The sequence below is a fragment of the Melospiza melodia genome, chromosome 9 (genome assembly GCF_035770615.1).
Source record: "Melospiza melodia melodia isolate bMelMel2 chromosome 9, bMelMel2.pri, whole genome shotgun sequence".
In the NCBI taxonomy this organism is placed as follows: Eukaryota; Metazoa; Chordata; class Aves; order Passeriformes; family Passerellidae; genus Melospiza; species Melospiza melodia.
The window spans coordinates 9,732,146-9,755,302 of NC_086202.1; the positions used below are offsets into that span (position 1 = coordinate 9,732,146).

Consider the following 23,157-nt stretch of genomic DNA (forward strand, 5'->3'; position numbering starts at 1 on the left):
CAGAAATACATAGACATGTAAAATTAAAAAAAAAAAAAAAGAAAGAAAAAGGAAAAATAAAGTTTCTTCTGCAAATTTGCTTCATCTATCAAGGCTACTAAATGCAGTGATGCTGTTTCCCTTCTGCCAGCCCTTCCCGCAGTGGTTGGTGAGCTCTGAGCAGTGCAGCAGAGGAGCTGCACACCCTGATGTGCACAACTGCACAGCCCTGTCAGACAGCACAGGAGTGCCAGCTGCTGAGGAGACTGGCTTGTTTTCACACTGTCAGATCACTTATGGTTACAGGGACTGACTCACCTCAAAGACCAAAATTTAGGTGTTTTGATCAGTCTCTACTGATTTTAATCAGCAGGGACCTGATGGAATGACAGGAGCACTCATTATTGCACAAGTGACTGCTGCACACTGTGAGAGCTGGTTCCAGCTTTTTTAAGGAACCAGCTGCAGTCCTCTGCCTCTGTCCTCATGCCCCAACTCCTGAGGGCTTTCTATTCTGACTTCCAAGGACACTGGATTTTTGTTTGTTTGTAGGGCACAATGTAAGCAAGACTTTCTTGAAGCAGTCTGTGCAATGAGCTTGACAGAGCTGGAAGATATCAGTTTAATCAGTGCCATGGCAGCTTGGCAATACTGTCTGTTATTAAACCTGAAGATTAAATGCAGCTGTCTGTCTTTTAGGCATCACAATTCTATACCTACTTTAATTTTGTTGCTGCTGAAATGCATTTTGCACTAACATCCAAGATTTATTTTCCCCATCAGAGAGAAAGCTGTGGGATTTTTTTACTACATGCCCTACTAAAACATAACAAAATGAATAAAAAAGTTTTTACCAATATTTGCTGTACAGGTCTCCACTCTAAATGACTCTGAGTAAAGAAGTTACTATCATCCAACTTTTGAAGTTTCCTGTAATTGTTCTACATGAAAATCAATATTTTGAGATCTTTTGAAGAGTGATAAGTATATAGAGAGAACACAGTTCTTAATAATTTGAGGTGCTGCAAAAGTAGACTTACATCCAGGTTAATGTCAGACTAGAAATACTAGAAAACTTTGAAAAGACTCAGTGGCAGCTTATTTACAAATATACTATTTATAATGAATGCATTGATACAGAATGACTCTTATAAAAAAGCAAGGCAATCTTTTATATAGACATAACAACATTACAATAATTCAGATTAAAAGTACATTTTTGTAGACTGTTTACACTCTCACTTAGCTTTTAACCACAAAATTAGTGTGGTCAGATATTTTTCCACAGCAAAGGTCCTGTGCAGTCCTGGTTAAGATCTAAATCAGAATAATAATAAACACAATTTTTTGATATTTGCTAATGAGAAAACAAATCCATTTGTAGATCCTATAATTTGTTTGTAATCATCCTTACTGTGCCTTGAAGTTTGTGTTGTGCAAATTACCACCAACTGCATGTTTCTAACTAGAAGCTATTTTGGCATTTCTTTTGATAAAAATGAGGTGTTTCACTGACAGGAAAATTCTTTGTTGCATCCAGATATAAAAAGTCTCCTGATATGGATTTGTGCTGATTTAGAAGTTTAATTTATTTTTGGGTTAAAAAAAAAGGGGGGGGGGGGGGGAGGAAAAATAACCTCTCAAAGCTTTCTAATTGTTAAATAAAAGAGATTTCTCAATCTCTGTGGATTGAAGATGACACTTGATTTCCAGGTGACACAATGGGTTTAAGCAATAACCAGGGAGACAATCCAAGCACCAAACTTGAATATGGGACAGCAAGAGACAAAACTTTAAAAGGTTAATGCTAAAAAACCTTTGCAAAAAATTATAAAAAAAATTCCTATTTAGTAAATTAAAATGCAATATGTGACCAACATGAGTCACAACAGCAACTGTTCCTTCTTTTCATGGTTTAGCAAATCTCTGATCTGCTTCATACCTTTCCAGACCTCCATAATACTAAATAATTTATAATAATTTAGCTTGCTAAATCAAGGCATGATTCAGGATAGTGTCTATGAGTCATGAGTATGTATGTACACAGGCACAGACACATAAAAAATTGATATTTTGGCTATGGACAAGTAATCAAGGTCATGATTTTCATCCAAATACTCATATTTTTCAATAATAGTTTTAAATTATTTCCCTCAGTATAGCAAAGAGAATAAACACTTAATACAAGTATCTGGAAATCACTTGTTACTCAATCTTATTTTCAAAAATGCTGTAAATAATTTATTTCTTCACCGTGTCTATGCTTTCATACATGTATAGATACACAAACACATTTTTGTATTTATGTATGCATACAGTTGTCAGAATGAAGTTCTTTTCATTCATACTTCAACTGATATGGGCAAATAAAATTCTTAAACAAGTGTAAGCCAGTATGTGTGTTCAACTGAATGTCACCAGGCAAAAAAATCACCTAGAATCTACACTAGTTAACAATCCAGCATCCTGGGAAATGCAAAAGTCTGATATTTCAGGAGGTAAGACTATTTTGAATGATCAAAATGGTTGGCTTTATATGGATCTATGTATAGATCTGGATATAAATCCATGTATTGCACTTATATGGATTTATATACACGTATTCCCAATCTGTACCAGATATTTAATGCTTTAAACTTCCAGATCATTTTAAAGATCTTTTCAGATTCTTCTGACTTGATTTCTCCTACACCAGAACTTCTCTCACACTGCTCTTACTCAAATCTCCCTTGAGACACTGAAAAAACAAGCATTCACCTCAAAGTGTATAAAATTAAACTCCTAAAACAGGGCTCAGGATTATCTGGCATTGCAACAACCATACTAGTACAAAAGCAGTTTGACAAAAATATCCTGTTTTTAATATAGTAATTAATCAAAACATAGCTTTATTTATTCCTATAAGTGTACTGAAAAGAATAGCTTGTTTTTAAGTGAGTGTGACGAGCACTATTTTGGTAGCCAACTTCTCCACAGGAATTTATGTGAGAGAGGGCCAGCTCCAATCATACAGTCATTAACCATGTACCTTAACAAGGTGAATAATCAACATATTTACAAACTAAACAAATTCAATCCCTTGAACTCTTATAAAAACGGGATTGAGGAGCAGACAGGGAATGAGACCAAGACATTTGAAAACACAAGGGGTCGCCACTTTTGCTTTAAGGAACCATATTAACCAAACCAGTTTCCCCCCTCGGGACCTGAGGGCACAAACACGGACTTTGCAGTATATTCAGAATTTCAATTACAGTCTTGATACTAAGCATTTCAGCATCTTCATATTTTAACACCTTAGTGCTGAGAAAGATTAACTCAGGCAGAACTGTAAGGAACTAGCCTTTTATAAACTAAACTGAAAAGCTACAGTAGATGTAGGGAAAAAAAAAAAGGGAAGGGGGGGAATGACAGAGAGTGTGTGAGAAAGAGTAGAACATTACTTAGTAAAAATCCAGTGACATCTACAATAGTTTTACAGCATGTTTAAGCCCTCTAAGGTTTTATATCTCCACCTGCCTTCCATTTAAAACTTACTCCTTGTTAATGAAAAGACATACAACAAAACAAAATGCAAGTAGATTGAGGAAATATGTCTAAATAAGCACACCTGAAAGCCAGAAATAATATTCCCAAACTTCTGCATGTGAAACAGATTTCCCATGGCATCCATTGATTTGATTTTGTGCAAAAGGTACAGCCCTGTAAGTCACACTACCCCAGCAGCAATTCCAGTGAGTATAAACAGAACAGTTCTTGGGTAAGCATGGAACGTGACTGCCTCGAGTTCTTACCCTCCTCAACAAGGACAGCTGCAAGTGCAGCAATAGTGAAACTCTCCTTGAAGCATCTTCTGCCTTCTAAACAGCCAAGAAATTCATGGTAAAACCAAATGTCCACTACTTACAGTGTTTCTCTTGAGCTACCAACATCTCTGCACAAATGAAAAAGGTGCCTCTTTTTTAATAGATCGGTTTAATACTGAAACAGATAGGATGAAGTTAAAAAAGAATAATCAAGATACTGAACTGAATATTTTGAAGCAAGTGCCCCAGCTGTGGGGAAAAGTGCATTTAGTTCAGCAGCAAAACAGCACAGTGTGAAGATATTGTGCTTGGACACAGAAGTTCCATAATGGAAGGAGGTACAAGGCAAGTCAAGATATAAAACCATAGTACATTGTTAACCAACCTTAAAACTTACATATATTGCAGTGTTTAAAAGTAAGACACATTCATTTATTGTACAAGGTCTATAAGGAATCCTTAAAATTGCCTGTTGTAGTTTATGACTCAACATTGTAATAAAAATGTACATATATATTATTTCCTTGTCACTTAACTGTACTGTTAGACCTCATGGACTTGTTACTTCACACAATGAAAACCGCTCTTCACTGAGGATACTCCACATTTTTACCAATCTGAAAAGGTTTACTTGTGCTAGAAAAGACCAACTGCAAAAGGCTCAGTTCAGATATGTTATGCCTGCAACTGATAACTCAGGGAAGCAAGATTTAAAGGAATTCAAGCTTTTTTTTTTTTTTCTTTTCTTTTTGTTTTGACTGCATCCTTTTCACCTGCCAGTTGTTTTGATGAGTATGTTTTTAGTATACAAACTGGTTGATAAAAATTCATCAGCAGAGGCATATAAACTCTAGATATGATTGATTAAAACAGAGCAAATCAGAATAAAACAAAATCCAGTGATTTACTCTGACTGTAAACAATATAAAAACACCATTTGCTTCAAATCTCAAAATAAGTTAAAAGAAAATACCAACCTCAGGGGACGTGACCCTTTCAGGTTTTGACACAAAAAAAAAAGGGGGGAGTGGGGGGGAGCAAAACAGAAAAGTTCATTATATAAAGGTTATACATTTCTCTTAACTGAAAGAAAATCTAAGCAAAACTGGTTTTGTCCCTTAAATTTAAACTTTGAGTTCATTGGCAATTGCTTTAAATGAACTGGCATTTTCAGATTATTCAGACAACTTCCATCAAGTTCAGCAAAGAAAACTTAGACAAGCATTTTTACAGAATTAAAAAAAAAATCTAAATGGCTATGATTCCTCTATTAGCAGAAACACATAATGCAGTCTTAAATTTGCCTTTTTATATTATTTATATATTTATATATATATAATATAATATAAACCACATATATTATATTATATATACATATACAGACAATTACAACATTAATGCAGTTTGTATTTTGTACAGTGTATTGGACAAGTCGATGAGCATCAGACCATGGCACGATATGGTCCCTGCATTTTTAGGAACTGGATGATGAAGGAGGGTCCTCCTGCAACAATCTGAGGTGGAAGGTGGCTGAGTGGGCAGTTCTCAATACTCATTATTGACAGTTTGCTGCAAAGAGCCAGCTCAAAGGGAAGGCTGTGCAGATTGGGGTTGTCATTCAAATACAGTTCTTCCAGATTCTCCAGTGTACCTGGTTAAAATAAAATAGTAAGTAGTAGTAGTAGTGTCTTTTTGATTCATGCAGTTTCTAACTTATAGACAGAGGCTCTGAGCCCACTTGAAGACTCTTCCCTATACAGAACCTTGAGTCAGTGAGACTCCTGTTCTCAAGCACAGCAAGTTCTGTTCACCAGTACCTAAGCAAGAACCAATTTGCTTCAATTTCCCTGTAAAAATATACATTGGGGCATCTCCTTTAGATAATAAAGGAACTGCAAATATAGAGAATAAGAGAACTGAAAGGGAATTCACCATAGCCATTCATGAGCTATGCAAGTGCAGGCAACATGGAACAGCTATCTAGTCAAAAGGACCTAGGAAATAATTTTGCTATACAGGATCTAGTCTCTCTTTGAAATTATCTATGTCATTCCTTTTAGGTAATTAGGAACCATATATTAAAGACCTGAAACCATACCTGTCATGTGTCACAGTAAAAAAGCAAAAGAGTGTAACTTCTCTGCACAGAAAGATTAACTTATGAATTTATTAAATGGAACTAACAAGTGTGAAATTTTTTTCCTGAATTAAAATTTTACAGTTTGCCTCTACACATACTGCAATACAGATTAACCAGAAGCTGGAAAACAGAGTAATTTCTTTTTAAGATTTCCATTTCTCCTTTCAAAATCATAGAAGTCCTCCCCAAAATATTCCCCACTTTCCACTCTTATATACCATAAACATCTCCTATAACCTCAGAGACTATTTAATCTTTCACAAGAGAAAGCAGTGGGCAGGACTCATGGCATAGTAAACCAACCAAAAGGAGAAGCTATACAAGAAAACAGTTGATAGCATGATACATGAAACAGCCACACCTGACAATAATTAACTATTCTCTCATCTGTGAAAATATCCAGCTTTAATAACCAAACTGTACTCCTTCAATGGTATTTAACATGTTCTTACTGATTTTAATTCCACAGTTTGTTTCCACAGCAAACTCTCTCCACTAGCTTATAAATTAAAAAGCTCTGGGTTTAGCTTATTTTAGTTTTTTCTCACATTGAGATGAGCAGCTGTAATGGCTCCTCACCAAAGATGATGCAAGAGACAAACCATGCCTTCTTCATCTGCACATCACTCTAATGCTGTTCCTGTGGCACATCCTTCACATCAGGCTGCACATATCTAGAAGTTTCAAATTAATTTTGTGGCTTTTAGTGCTGGGCAAAATAGCTGGCTATGATATGTCCTTTGCCCAGATACACTGCACCAAACCAGACAAGAGGATCTTACCAATTTCCTCAGGAAGGTGTGTGAGAAGGTTCTCTCCGAGCCCAAGGTGCGTCAGATTGGTAAGGTGACCAATTCCTCTGGGAAGGGTGGTCAGCTGATTGTTTGTCAGAACCAATTTCTAAGGGAAAAGCACATTTTTACAAATTGAATTAATGATTTTTGCTTGGAATGACAGCAAATAACAAGTTATGTGGCTGACAAATGAATGGGTTCTACTCTCCTGAATTTGAGCAAGAAAAATTACAATCATTCATCAACATTTCAAATCTCTCTGAAGCATCACTGAATGTAAAAATAAAAAGATGCCTAATAAAACAAATGCCTAAACATATAAGATTTCATGAGCATGACTGAAATAATTCCTGGGGTGGTATCATGCTCATGGTACAACAGTTAAAACCTTCACAAATTTTTTGTTCAGTATTCACTAATGAAGCCGGGGAACAGTTAATGGGGAATAATTGTGCGTGAAGTTGCACAAGACTCAACTTCTGATTCTATATCCAGTCTCAAATAGTTTCCACTCATCCAAAAAGCTGCAATTAAATCAGCATGGTGTAAATAAAGGATGTTAGATGCTTATCTTGACCAATTATTGTTTCACCTGCAGATCCTTGAGGTAAGCTATTTCATTTGGCAAGGATTCCAGTTTGTTTTCCTCTAGGTCTAACTCTCGGAGTTTCCGTAGATTTCCAATTCCATGGGGAAGTTTCTTTAGGAGATTGTTTGACAAGATAAGAACCTCAAAAAAGAAACACCAAACACAGAATTTCAGCAACAAAATAAGTAAATAACAGATTAAAATACTCTTTTTTTTAATATTTTCAAGTAATGAAGTCCAATATTAGTCTACATTTACATTAAGGAAGTAGTTGAACATTTAAAAAAAATAAAACAAGTCAGCGATTTAACATAATTTTTTTCAAGTCTTTAATGGTACAAATACATACATTTAGGATATACTTCTTTCAAATATTATTATACATAATAATAAATGTAAAGCAAATACAATAGAAACCTTATTTCTTCAAATGACCAAAGAAAAACAATTTCTTCCTGAATTTGCCTACCATTTTGTTTTGCTTCCTTATAGCTATCTCATAATCATGTTTTACATTATTTGCTGTGCTTGCCAAATCTTCCTTAAAAAGCTTAGTACTTCCTTTTCTCCCTGTGTCCCTTTGGCTAGGAGCAACAGCAAATAAACACACAGATGGGAGCACCTAAGCAGAGCACAGGCTTTCCAAAATGGGCTGCTATCACACACCCACGCCTACTACAGTGATGTCCTCTTGTTTTTCTCTTCATTTCTGAGCTGAATTTTAAATGCCCCAGGTTCAAGAAGTGTATCCTTATTTGCAGGGTTAGCAGAGTTAACAGAGTTAACAGTTATTCATTATTTCACAGGCAAGTTAACAGGGGTTACACCATTTTACTCCAGAGAAACCCTGCAGTTCTTGGAAATAATCAAGCCTCATAACAGCACCGTGAGTAGTCAGGTAATTAATTACTGATTAAATAATGCTGTTATCTAGCTCTTTAAGGAGGCACATTGAGACATGAGGATGTGAAAGAGCAGCCAGTGTGGACCCTCGTGCCAGCCACACAGAACCAGCCAAGGTTGAGAGTTCCTCTCTTCTACCAATAATCCCAACTCTCACTGGCTTCATGGAACATGAAAACACCACAGACAGGAACAAAACAAAGGCATGGTGAGAATCAAAGTGAAAATCAAAGTGAAAGAAAGCCAATGCCTGAGGATTAGCACAAGCAGCATTTCAGTGACCATCCTTTATGCACTGCACATGCACGGAGCAGTGAGAACAGGAATATTTTAATTGCCTATCAAGAAACAAAGGCAGGAACAGACAATATTACCTACGTGCAATGCAGCTGACTTAGCACTGCTGTGGGAACCTTCACTTCTGTGTAAACACCGCCCCAACAGCCCTTTGTGTTTGATTTTTTAATTACAGAGAAACACGGTGGTAACAGGTCAGCAAACCAAGCAGCTCTCCAGCTTCAGCAGCTGACAGACCACCAGCAAACCCAGTTGTTAGAGGTTACTAATTTCCCAATCACATCAACCACAGCCTTCACTTAAAAGGGAACTGGGCTATTAAGTAACTATTACTCTGGCATAAATTTAGCCTCACGCTACAGGAATAATTAAATATTCACAGAAGAAGTCACATTAGAAATTTGCAATTTCAAATATGCCATTTGTTATAGTTCTTTAACAGATTTTTCCCAGCAACTCACAGAGCCTAAAAAGTCCCCTCAACTGCTCAAACAAGTACCTCTGTCTTTCTGTCCCTCCAAGGCAATAATTTGTCTCTGCTGATGGTACCCTGAGAAACAGGATGAGGGGACAGAGCAGGTTTAGTTTATGCTTTTAACCTATGAGTTCTTCTCCCTCAAAGGCTGAAAATTCCCACCTGGCTGCCTACGAGGTTCACAGAGCTACACTCAAACCACCCCTGGCTGTCAAACATTTCATTATGTTTTTCTGATCCCTGCTGCTTCCATGCTGTTCTCCAGGAATTGAACCAAGTTCAGCAACACTGCATTTACAACACTGATTCCTGTTGAGAAAAATTTTCTTTCTACCTGGCTAAAAATACAGCTGTAGGTAGTGGTCTGTGCACACTGATCAAGAGCCTAAAGAACATTCAAAAGCCATTGACAACAGCCACAAACAGATGCAACAGGGGATTAAACAGCACAGATATACAAATTTATGTAGCTTTATTTTACCCAAAAGTAATATTACTTAAACCTGAAGTAGAGAATCCCTATGTTGCAAGTATTCACTTAGCTGTTAACTTATACTCTTCTCACCTCAAGAGAAACAAGCCCAGAGACATCCTCAGGGATTTTTGTGAGCTGGTTCGTTGCTAAGTTCAGTTCTACCATACTTGTCCAAGTCCCAAAGTCCAAGGGGAGAGACGTCAGCTGATTGTCCTGTGATTTAACATATCAAACATTTAGGGTCTGCCCTTGCCAGAGGCTGGGAAGGCATCTGACAGATTAAACCAACTGCTAACAGAAATACTTTATAACAACATAGTTGATAATGAAATCAGAAGAACAAAATGTTGGTAACTGGCCAATTTTTTTCGAATTCCACCAAATATTAGTGGTACCAATCTAGAGTTACAGAATTGACTCTGTTACTAATATCAACTGAAGTGGAAAAACAAAAAGAACAAAATTCTCAAGATCTCACACTATGGTTAAAACATTGTTTGTCCTATTCCTGCTGAATACAATTGATGATGGGTTCAAAAAAAGAAGAGAAAGTTCACTGTAACTTACAAAGGCACTATCAGCAAATGTTTGAATCCTAAAAATATATGGAGTTTAAAAAAATCCAAACAAAGCAATCAAGAGAATAAACACCATCACTAAAAAAATCCCACCAGAACCCACAACCCAAACCCTGCTGAGGGGAAAAAAGCCAACAAACCTACAACTAAAAAAAAGGAACCAAAAAAACCCCCATATACTTTAATGTCTCAGAGTAAAAGCATCTGAAATTACTCTGAACATGTTACTGCTCAAAATATTTTTTAAATATTTGATTTAGACCAGACACCACAAAATCTTTCAAAAAATGGTCACACAAAGTTGTGGTAAACTGGCAAAGTTACAAATGGGTATGTGAAAAAACTGGACAATGCAAATTGAGGATTCATTTGTCTCAAACTGAATTCTAAAACAGTAGCTGAGCTTATCTACTGCTCAAGCATTTCTTGAAATAAATCTATTAATAGAAAAATATCATCTTTTTTCCCTACTTTAACTGTATTAGCACACTTAAAAATTCTTTTGCTGTGCTCTTCAACTACAGCCAAAAGTCTCTAGACTCAGGTTTTGAAAGACTATATTAAAAAAAAGTATTTTACATAGTTCTGTTTAAAATGTAAACTGTAACAGGGTCTGAGGGAGAAATAAACTAATCTACATGCTTGCATCCCATGTGGATATTCAAGAACTTTGCAGTCAGCTTTCTTATTTTCATTGTTTAAACTCAAGCAAATGTGACAAAATCTTAACTAACAAAACATAAAGAAAATTAGTAACATCTTGATAGCACAATTTTACACTAATACAGAATTATTTATATATGTGATAGCAGCAGCATCCACTTCAGCATGATAAATTCATTCCTTACATTATTAAGTCTGCCAGACTTCATGGAGCAGCAAACAGTGCTCCTCATTGATTTTACACAGTAGCATGTTTCTGTGCCTCACCTTCATGTTCAGCTTACTTAATACTTTAGCTCTGGAGAAAATTCCAAAGGGGATTTTATTGATGCGGTTGTGCTCCATATTGAGAGAGTAGATTGTGGAGAACTGGGACGGGCCACCCACAGGATAGGACTGGAAGCAGTTCCTGGCCAATGTTAAACTAGTCAGTTTGACAAGGCTGGATAAAAGACCCTGTAGAAAGAAGAAAACCACCCAAGAACTTAGGACAGATTTATTTGAATGCATCTCTTTTCCTTTATGGGTCTAATTAGAAATGCTTTTCCCCCCTCAAGTCCATCCCCTGAAGAAGTGTTGCAACACACAAGCCAGTGTTAAATTTGATAAAACTTCCACCAGCAACAACCTCTGCTCACAGTCACCAGCCACTACCTTATTTCCCCCTTGCTCCCTGCATGCTGACAGATACCAAAAAAGCAAACAGACCACATTTAAAAGCACAGGTTTGGGGGGTTTGGTAACTCTTTTCTCCTCTGAAAGCAATTTCTCTAATGACATGTTGCTCCAGGAGCACAGGGGCAGCATGTCCATCCCATCCCCAGCAGCATTTTTGGCTCCAGCAACTCACCCACATCAAAATGGGGCCCAAAGGAATATCAACCCCACACAATGGCTCCCAAAAGAGGCACTTGATAATTCCAGTTCAAATCTTTGGTAACTTCATAAACATCCATACTGTGATCACAACTTGTCAGTGTCTTATAATTATACCATAATAGTTTCAGATAATCAGACAGAGAAAAAGAATAGGATGGGTTGGAAAATTCCATTGTTTTTTCCTTTTTCTAAAATATTCCTAAGTAGTTACTGCTCTATTTTTTTTCCCTTAAAAAATAAAAAGCAAGAAGCCTGTAGGTAAACTGGATAGCAAGGGCTGTCCATTGAATCCAGAGTTTCATTTCTTTTGACAATCTAATTAGATTCCAAAATCCCAGCAGCCCATATCTCTGTTAGTTACGTGCCAAGCACATTGCTGGAACTGTGGAGATGGATAATGAGATCTAAATTACTGCTGAAGTGTCACCTTTGCTTATTACTACACCAACTTGAATCCAGCCCTATTTGCTTAAGTAATACAGAAATTGGAGATTTATGCATGGCATTACATACCATAAATAATGCAACATCTGCAATCAGGAATGAGCAGTAACAAGATAATTATTCCAACCATATTCCTAATGTCAGTATTTCTGGATTGCAATTTGAGCTCCATATTCATGGTAAATGCTTTAAGAACATGGCTTTACTGTTTCACCAGCAAAGCTTTGGCTACTTTTATAGTTTATTAACATTATTGTAAATAAAATAAGATCTAAAGGGGACTTACCAATGTGCCCTGGCTAAAAATTTAGACAGTGGGGGCATGTCAGCAAATATCAGTGAAGCATTTTCTCCACTACAGATAAAATAATGGATCTTCAAATCAGTATCAATCTAACCCAATCATTAATTAGTATAATCTTTGGTTAGGAAATATTGTTTCTCCCTATACTTTAAATAACAGATATTAGTCCTAGGGTTAGGCAGTCCCTGAGCTCTAAGACAGTTTATTGTTTCAGATGGATCTTGGCATTTCAGAAAGTTGGTTTTGAAGGCTGCTTGTATACCAACAAAATATCTAAAATATGTTAGCTAATTCACTCTAATAGCCTAGAGTAATTAAATGCATTTGAAGGGAAGCAAGAGAGCTTTGGCAATACAAAGAGAACAATGCTCTTACATCTATGAGAGCTGTGGCAGGGTTGCTTTCTTTCAGCCCATCCTTTTAAGATAAAATATTTATTAGGCATTGTGTCAGCAGCTTCAGCTATGTTTTGAAATTCAGAAATTTCTTCTACAAATACAGTTCTTTGTCTTATAGCGTAACATGTTTTATTTTAAACAGATTACAGTATAAACTATACACTTCTGCAAACTTAAGTGTTAACATATTGTGGGCAAATATACCTGAAGAAGGCAGCACAGCTACAAAGAGGTCTGTATTATGACTGAACATGTTTTAAAGCAAGTAATCATCCCTCACATTAGCTTTTTGTAATTACACTGCAGCTGCTTTTGTAACACGTCTGGGTGGGGTGGGCTAGCTTAGCTCTCATCCTAAAAGCAGCCTGGTGGCTTTCACTCTAGCATTTTCCTAAATTATAGTCTTGCACAAACATTTATTGAATTCTCTGTTTCAGTCTACCATTGATGAACTCAGAAATTTATCTGAGGAAAATTAGTTACTTACTGGCCTTTGTTACTGTAAATACTTTGCCTAATTCCTAATGCATTTTGTTTTCTTCTATTTATAGTTTGCTACATACATATTTAGATTACCTTTAACCTCATTTTATACTAGTAATTTAGACAACTTGGGGTCATGGGGATGACAGTTTAGGAAAGCAGTTTGACCATCATTAAAACAGAAGAGACTATAAACTTTATGTTGTGTCATGAAGTCTTCATCTTAAAAGGTTCTAAAGAAATTGAATAAATATCCAAAATAAGAAGCAATCACATCAGATACTTCTTCTGTCATCTGAACAATTACTTCCAGGCAGTAATGCTTCACAAAGCAGAACCACTGAGAAACACTTACCTGGCTTGAAGGGTGGGAATCTGAACTCATTACTTAAGGTTTTCTAAAGATACAGCACAGCAAATAAAACACATGTGCTGCTCCCAGTTTTGACTCAGGTTGTATGGCATTAGTCTTTCTATACTGATTAAATATACCTAATATTTACACAATTGACATAATTCACATTACTTTTAGATTAAAACAAAGGGTATTTCTCAGAGTTAAGAGGCAAGATGAAATAATTTCCCTTGTTCCACTCCCTTTACAAAACATGGATGCTCTCCACCAGCACCCCCTCCCCAGTCCACTCCCTCTACTCCTCACCTCTGGTAAAGTAGAAATGTTGTTGTTCTCCAAGTTCAGCTCATCAAGTTCACTGCATTTTGCTAAAGACTTGGGAATTGCTGACAGCCTATTGTACCTCAGGCCAAGACGACTTAGACTGGACAGATTTCCTACGGGTAGAAAACAGGTGTTAACATGCTGTGAGAATCACACAAACACACAGAACAAGGTGTGACTTCTGATTCTTCTGTTATCTCTCACCCTACACTTCAAAATTTCAAATGGTGAAATGGGAGCTATCATCCCAAAACAGGAGAATCACAGATTTCCAATGCTGAAGTCAACCATGCAGAAGTAGCTTGTGCATATTAAATATAATTCTGAAGTTCTGCATAATATGATAAGCAAGCAAAGCTTATTGTCCTGTTGTAAAAGTCCTTCTGTCCTGATCTTTTTATCATCAAAACATACTATCATTTTCCAGATGTCCCAAAATAACTTTTTAAAATTACAGACGGTATCATTCAGTGCCATGAACCATATTACCAGAACCTGGGCATGCATCATACAACTCAGGTCCTGGCAAAACAATTTCCTCTGCAGGGGAAAAAAAACCCCACAGCTTTACCATCCTCCAACAGCAAGAAAACCTTCAACAGGTGATAGGAAAAACCCCAGAATTCTCAAGTTTTTGAGTGATACTGAAGGAAAAGTCTGGAGGAAGTCTTCAAAAATCTGGACAGTAGTGCATGTAAAAGTATTTCTGAATATCACTGGGCTGATGGTCCCCAGTTGATATGTCCTTCTGTCAGGGAACAAAAATCTTGAGAAACTTGCAGCTTGAAAATTTCCCATCTGAAGCTCCCTTTAGCTCCAACCTTTACCATCTAACAAGTTCTATAGACCAAAACCAACTGCTCAAGGATATTGCTGATGGGTGCTGGGGCATTTAGCCTCTCCTGCAGGTAGCAAGGCCTTGAACTTCACTGAAAAGCCAACTGCCAAACTGTACAAAGAAACTCCACCTGTGCCTCATCCCTACAATCAGAAAAGGTGTCTGTGCAGGTTTGGACTTCACACCAGGGGAGCTTGTGAACACACAATTAATTCACACAATCAGTTCCTTGCAAAACATTTGCTGGTTTACACTTGCTTTTATGACCACCCATGGCACAACACCTTTGTTCTGCAAATTGAAGTACCAGACCAACAAATAGAAAGGAAACACAGAATTTAACAAATGGTAGAATGAATAACCAGAAGAATTTTAGAAGATGAAGGGGTCTTAATATGTACAGTCTAACTGCTCATTAAGGGAAGGCTATATTAGTGGCTATGCATGGGCACTTATACAAATTGGAGCACAGCAAAGGAAGAAGTAAATGTAGAGTGTCTGCTAAACAGAGAAAAACTTTCACCAAAGCAAGTAACAAAATATCTCTTTCCTGAACCTGGTCAAAATAAATGCCCCAACATCACCAAACAGTTGGGATTGTAGATAATAAAAACTTGAAACTGGAAAGAATGCTGAATGATTTCACTGTAGTTCTAAAACAGAGAAGTCACAAGAGCAGTGAAAGTAAAACAAAAAACCAAAAAATGTTAGCTCCCCCATAAAACTGGAACTGAAAAAAATCCAAAACCCACAAACCCCTTAATATAGAACAAAAATCATCTACATCTTCCAAATCACGAAAAAAACAGGATGAGTTTTCAGTGCATATCTGATAATTATCTGACAAGCTTGGCAACAATTTTTTCTTAGTACCATCAACAACTAAACAGAAGTCACAACAGGTAGCTACACACCATTGCTTAACTAATAGTATTTTCAATTGGGTGTTGAGTTCTATTTTTTGAAGTGCTGGATTCTAAAAAAGTATAAAATTAAGTTTTATAGAAGCAGCAAAGAAAGTCTTCATTTAATCAGAAGAAGGCATTTAAAATCCAAGGCTATCAATACTGCACTGCAGTGCACAAACCTTCATCTTTTCCTGTTAAATCCTGCAATGCATATACACACTAAAGAGAAGAAAGACCTATTCTGATCCTACAGTCCACTAGTAAAAAGACACAGATTTGTACATAATTTAGCTATTTCATGCTGTATTTGTGAGATCAGGCATTGCTGGTTGAATAAAAAACTGGCCTCACTTCACACAAAAAACATTCTATTGCAAGGCTCCAAGATCACTAGGATTTGCCATCCTAGGGATGAACAAAGCACACCCTGGCTGTATTTCTCTGAATTGCTATTTAATATTTTATTAAAGAATGAACAACAAACTTCACACAAAGTAAGATATAAACCTATTATTCTTTTCACTACCTAAAACATGCGCTAGATGCTGATCTGGATTTTTAGGAGAAAAGGAAGAACAGGGAAGTAGACAGCGTGATGCCAACTGTTGCTTAGCAATACAACATTGCTGTGCCAGTTCCAGATTGTGAGCACAGGCTGTATGTACATGGCTCTCTTCCTACCAGCAATGTGGCATTTCAGAAAAATGAAACAAGGCAGCCACTAGAGAGAGTCAAAATGTACCATAAAGAAGAGAATGACACACGTTGGCGATCCTCATGACATTATCATGAGGAGAAAGGAGGCATAAATAGCAGCTCCCAGTAATTTCTCCTTGTCATAAGTAGCATTTCTTAATAGAACTTTATCACTGTTTCTTTACTAGTTATCTTTCTTCTCCATAGGAAAGGCACACAAAGGCATAACAGAAGACACATCCTGTGTGTACCACATTCCTCATGATTGTTTTACACATCACAGCACTAAATACAATTATTCCTGAGGACAAACCAGTAAGATTTCAGCTGCAGCTGCATCAGCAGCACCTCTCTCACTGCTCTTGTCCTGAGCCCAACTGATACAGGCAACATGAGCCACCTTCTCATTTCAAATCAGAATTTATTTACAGCCTCTCAGTCTTCTGTCAACAAGGCTCAGCTACCTTTTCCTCCATTCACACACCTCATTGTGAATGCATCACAGTGTGAAACCCTTAGCAGCTTTCATCTTCACATGCTGGACAAGCCAGATCCTAGACCCACCTTCACAAAACAGGATACAGCTCTTCCCTCTGCCCAGTGCGTCCAAGTTAACTTTTCTTTTTGACAGGAATGCACCAGTACAATGTTAACATTTGCCTCCAGGGGCCAGTGGGCTAACATGAAAACCAAGTGACAAACTGTTTTACCACAGGAACAGTCACAAGTTGCTCCAGACCACACCTAGTGCACTGAACCACCAAATGCTCTCACTTACAGCTCCCTGAGCTCAGGGTTACCCAGCTGATACCTCTATCTCGAGTTGCTTGCACTCATCTCCATCATTCCAGCTCAGCTACTGCCTTCTGAGATGGAACAGCACTGGGTATCTGCTGATGGGCTGTCAGGCCAGGTCTAGGGAATAAGGCAAGGAAGGTAACAACTGACCATGATCAGCTCAGACTGTCACCAGGACCATTTGCAGTTGTACTTTTGGCACTGAAGCTGTACCTCAGCAGCTGCTCTGAACCAGCCCCTCGCAGGTAATGACTCAGAAAACGCTGCACTGGATGTTCATGTACGTGACAGTTTGATAACCACAAGTGAAAAGCAGATACCAGCAAGAAAGGCAACAAGCAAAACGCCTTTCAACTTGTTTTCTTAGAGAGCCTGTTATGAAAACCCTTGTAAACTCAACTGCCTTATTCAGTGGTACTTCTAAAAATAAGATTGCAAAGCCTGACCGAGCCCTAAACTCACACCAGGCCTAAGCAAGTCACTGAAAAGTCACTTGCTTTAGTTCAACTTCTGTCAGAAACAGTTACTCTTGGGATTCAGAGATGCCTTGTCTCAGGACCATTTTCTCACCAGCACAGTATTAACACCCATGAGCAGATGCCAGCTCTCAGGGTTGAAGCAACCTAAGCACAGAATTCATAATCCCTTCACTGGAGTGACTATGTCTCTCTCAGGATTAGCTGCTTCATTTACACAGAAGTGAATTAAAAATCCTTGGCAGCATGCAAATCCAGAAATATTAGATTAAACTGATACAATAAAAGTGATGCGAAATAGATGGTTTAAATTAATTCTTTATTATGGGTACTTCAAAAATATTAATCAAAGGAAAAGCAGGTGTCTACCAATGCCCCCCTAAAAAAAAAAAAAAAAAAAAAAAAAAAAAGAGAGAAGACAGACAACAAAGCAGGAAGCTATGCTAACGAAACAACGAAACAATATTTTTTAGAAAGACCACATGAAGAGGTCTCTACATCTCTTTTTTAAGTATTTCAAATTCAATAGAAAAAAGAACTGGTAAGCTGAATAATATCAAGAAATACAAATTCCTAATTCAAAGTCCTACTAGTGCTTTTTAAACAGAGTGATAAATGCTCTCTTCTTCTGAGATTTACCACACCTCTTCCTTTCACTCCCTTAGTTAAAATAATCCTTCAAATTCTCTATCCTTAGATGAAAGGTCATTATTAATGTGAAACTTAGCTCACCAAGCTAATTTGCTATCAGGATCAGCTGCTTTCTTTTAAGTAAACCAAAAGCATCAGATCAATTTAAAAATCTGTTCACTAGACAAAACTTCTACAGATAATGTTAAAAACATAAATTTGACTTAGAAGAGCTGTGCACATCAAAATCCCATAAGATCGTTATCAACAATATATGTGAGCTTCAACACACAACAGAAAATTGCAGGAACCTGCTACAAACAACATGGCACTAGTAAGTATTTCAGATGGTCTAACTTGTATAAATGTTCTTAGATTTTGATTTGACTCAACTTGGCACACAATGAGCAGTCACCTACTAAAGAACATGTTTGATATGGGCACATGTCACCTCATAGAATGCCATGTGCTTAATTCACTGAGGGATCTTATAGCAAAAAAAATTTGCCCGTTTGCATACAAAGATACCAGGTGTCATTTTTAACTAACTGAAAGCAAGAAGTACAGCTAAAATGAATAATACTTTAAAAAAATTAAACTTGATGTCACTTTAAAAAAATACATTAATTAAATGTAATACACCACATGATATTAATCTTGCAGTGAGAATAACAAAGATGATAATATGAAATCAATTTCAAATTGTATGGGAGATAGCAGACATGCTGCAGAGGGGCAGTTGTAGACAGATTAAACACTGTGTTCAGATATTTCAACAGTGGCTCCTGGTCTGAAATAGCCCTGAGTCAGAAGATGCCTGTACCACACTTTGTACTTACTATATACAAGTTTTCCAGATGTCAGCCAACCTCTGTGACAACTTTTTAACTGTACAACACATTTTTAGGTGAAAGGAGCTGTTGGTGTTTAATCTAATCTCTTATCAGAAAGCAAACCGGTTCTCCTGATAGCTGTAGAGTAAAACGAAAGGCTGCAGATAAAGTGTTTAACCTTCAGTTGCACTCCACAAGCAGAGAGTAACAGCACAAAGTGACTGGTCCAACAAAGCACCCCAAAAGAGATCTCATGATCCCTGCTGCAGAGGAAACAAGAACAAAATCCCACAGCCATCGTTCATCTGGTCTGGGGGCACCTTCTTCCTAAATCGAAGCTTGTAGGTTTGTACAAATTAAAACTTGTGTCACTGACCATCATCTGAGAGACAACAAATCCCTTCTACAATCCCTACATCCCTGATGTTTAATATGCTCTGGCTAAAGGCTGATGCCCTAGAAAAATGGGAATGGGAACAGAAAGGTGATGGGGGTGGAAGGGAACCACTCTTAGCAGAACTGCAGGAGAGAACAGAACCCCTCCTGATCATTGCTACCAACTACCAAAGCATGAGATGTAATTATTCCATTCCAAATAGAAAAGTGTAGTTAAACACAATACAAAGTTTGACTTAATTTCACTGGTTTAACAGAAAAGTGACTTTTAGAGTATTTTAATTTTTCTTTTCACCCACCAATACCTCCTGATATACCAGGCAGGCCAGTGTAGGAGGCAAAATCAAATTCACAAATTACCAAAGTCAGCAGGGTCCATCATTATTTGCCCTGCTCAAATCAAAGTGCACTATCCTCCTTCTAAAAAGTCTAGGAGTTCTGATGAAGATGTTATCTATTAGAAAGCTATTTAACATTAATTTTAAATTAGTTTCTACCACCCCTACAAGTTTATATGCCATCTGAAGAGAGCAAAGAGTTCTCTCTACTTTCAGTCTGATATCATCCAAAGACAAGTTTTTGCTCATCATGTCAATATTAAAACGCTAAATTGTGACCACAGGCAGTCAGTTACTTCTCAGTCTGATTCCAGACTCTAACATTGCTGGCTGTGTAAAAGATGCACACAAGATACTTGCAAAACCTGAGCAACAAAGGCTCAGGTACCCAATACACAACACACACAACACCTGCATAAGGCTAGAGAGCACAAACTCTTAGTGACATGCTTCTGAAACTGTCTAGATGAAAATTCAACTTAAAACTCATTTAATATGCGTTCATCAAAATGCAAGTAACTCACAGACCCACTTGTCTCAATTCCGATGTGTTCCTTTGAATCACTCTTCCCTTGTGCCTGCTTCTCACATAAATAAAATAATATTATAGGCTTTTTCTTTCTGCAGTATACTAATCATTCTGAAAATGCTGAGCTGCAGTTATAATACATCTGTACACACTGGTCTCTGCATCTAATTTCTGTGTGAAGGTACATCCATTCACTAAAATAAACTGCCCCCACTCTAGTCTTAGGATGAATATCCAACCAAAACACAAAATAAAAAATATTTTCATAAATACATTGAATCAATAAACTCAGAATTACTTAGCCATTAGAAGCAATCTAACCTTTAATGAAATAGTACATATGTATTTAACTATATTGGGTTTGCATTGGAAATGCATTAATTAAAACATAAATACAAAACACTTCACATTGCAATAGAGACAAAAACAACAGCTGGACCTTATTTTGGGCTATCAGTGAAAGCATTTCATTTTACTCAATTCACACTGTATACAGTAAAGACAAAGCAACTGAAATTTATTCAATTTAATTTTTCATTGGTAGCCTTTTTTTTCCCTTTTCAAATATACTACTTAAAGCCTTTCTGGAAAAGTAAAGATACATATAAATGTAAATCATATTGTATGAACAGTTTATGCCTAACTGGCAATGTGATAAAAACATTAACCTTTCCTAAGTGAATGATGTGTTTAATTTTTTAATGCTGCCCTACTATATAAAGAAAACGTGAAATGTACAACACATGAATATATCTTTACAATTTTAGCCAATTAAGTAATGTGAGAATTATTTTATGGAGACCAGGGTTCCATTCGTATCTTCCCTGCAGTTGAATGCTGTCCAACAGCAGATACCAGGAAAAGAACCTAAATAAAGGAGAAAGAACACCCTGAAACTTCCTGAAGAGTAAGAGAAGATTCAACAGTGATTTCCCAAATGTAGAAGCAACTGTTATGATTTTCTTCTGCATAACTGCCATGTCACACCCTGAGCTTTCAGCATTTGCATCAGCCTGTGCAAACACTGAGACCCAAACGTGCCCTGCCCATCTCATGCAGTACTGTCTGAGCCTCACTAGTGTGACACAACACCTCACAGCCTCACGCCTGCCCTTCTGAGCTTGGAGTACAAAATGAGCAAGTCCCTTCCCATTTACCCTCCACCTGACATTTTCCAGTCAATTTCACTACTTTACATTCACTAAGTCTAGAATTGAAGGCAACAAGAACCAGAAGTTTTCCCTTATGAGACCAGCACGAGAACTAGACAGGGCTCACAGTAATACAAAAATTAGAGTACTAGAGTGGGAGCCACTGCTTTCAATCAGGTAAAGAAAAGGCTGCACTTACTGCAATTGCCCAATACTAGCAGAATCCAATTAAATAAGTTTTATTAACAGTATAGTCCGAGAACAAAACCTTGACAAAGCACTGAATGTTGATCAGCTCTCCCAAAGTGAGCCTATGGAAAGTGGCTTGATGCCACTAAACAGAATGCTCACTGACCAAAGCACCAGGGCGTGCTTAAATGTTGAGAATATGAATCTTGCTGTGAAAGCTGGAGCAGAAGCCTCTACACTTTGCTCCATCACAACAGTGAGTAATTAACCACATCAAACTCATCAGTCACATCTGAACATTGCCCCTGATCACTGAGGGAGCTGCAGGTGCTCAGACATTTCAGAACAAGACTCCTGATTTTGCTAAACCTGCCAAATTTAAAATACCATTTTAAAGTAGTTTCACATTTCTTCAGAAATATCTTTGCTTCTAGGGACTTAAAGCTCTCAACCACAATTTTGCATAACCTGATCTGTACCAATTTCACGTGTCTGGTTCTGGTCAGCGCTTCATGTTTTATCAGCTGTAGGTTTAAAGAACAAAACAGTGCTCTCAGAGGTACACTGGGGTTAAGCAGGTTAGAAGCGTGGTTTGGAGCACAATTTCAACCAGCAAAACCAATCAATAAATAGTATTTAACTTCATGAAAACTGTGATTTCAGCCTCTGAGCTATAGTGCCACAGAGAAGGGCAGGAGAGTAGTGCAGAACTGTAAATCCTATTTCCCAAACCATCTCTTAGGAACAGTGCTACGTCAGACACTGGAAAGTGTGTCCATTGATAGAATTTTCTGTGCTTTTCAAGTATAATTTTGGAACATTTACAACTGACTATTCTTTTTCTTATTAAAATTTCTGTTGCCTTAGATGCCTGTGAATATGGCACATTTGACCATAATCAAACTGCACACGTAAGCACACAAAACTAAAAAATTACAAAGCAGATGAAGAATCTGGTATTACTAAAAGCTGCAACTCTGTTTCTGTTATATTTCTTTCTCAAATCAGTTTTTCTATGCTTTTACATATGAAATTGTGAACTCATTTGAACAGAATGCTAAAATTAGAAGTTCAAAGAGGGAACACTCACTATGTGGTATTTGCAGGACAAAATTATCTAAGCTATCTTGTAATCCTAAAAAACAATTTACTCCACCCAAAATTTGTTGCCAGTCTCAAAAATTCAATTAATAATTTTAATATAAATGATAGGCTATTCACTTTCTTCTGTGTTGGATATATTAGTGTGCCAGCTAAGTATACAGAGATAAGACACTGTGTAAATAAAAGTAGCTAACAATTCCACCACCCTCCAAAAGAAAAAGAAAAATCACATTATGGGGGGGGGGGTGCAATCTGCAATGAAAACACTAAACAGCTACGATCCCACTATGATTTTGATTCTGGGCTTGAGACTCTCGGAATGTGCTAAGCCATTCCACAAAGCTCATTTTTCTTACAGGAAATGATCTAATATAAAAAGTACTTT

The 23,157-nt window shown here is 37.1% G+C and overlaps 1 protein-coding gene across 3 annotated transcripts in view; it reads right to left on the reverse strand.

Annotated features, from left to right (window-relative positions):
* Positions 1-1,125: 1,125 nt before the first annotated feature.
* The window catches only part of SHOC2 (SHOC2 leucine rich repeat scaffold protein), a 63,101-nt gene continuing 41,069 nt past the window's right edge, over positions 1,126-23,157 (reverse strand). For all 3 annotated transcript variants that reach the window (XM_063163204.1, XM_063163205.1, XM_063163206.1), the window contains exons 4-9: positions 13,869-13,999; positions 10,967-11,155; positions 9,549-9,671; positions 7,312-7,449; positions 6,708-6,825; positions 1,126-5,436 (exon numbers count right to left, since the gene is read on the reverse strand). In XM_063163204.1, coding sequence (XP_063019274.1) covers positions 5,228-5,436; positions 6,708-6,825; positions 7,312-7,449; positions 9,549-9,671; positions 10,967-11,155; positions 13,869-13,999 — 908 coding nt within the window. In that variant the 3' untranslated portion in view covers positions 1,126-5,227. The remainder of the gene's footprint in view (positions 5,437-6,707; positions 6,826-7,311; positions 7,450-9,548; positions 9,672-10,966; positions 11,156-13,868; positions 14,000-23,157) is intronic.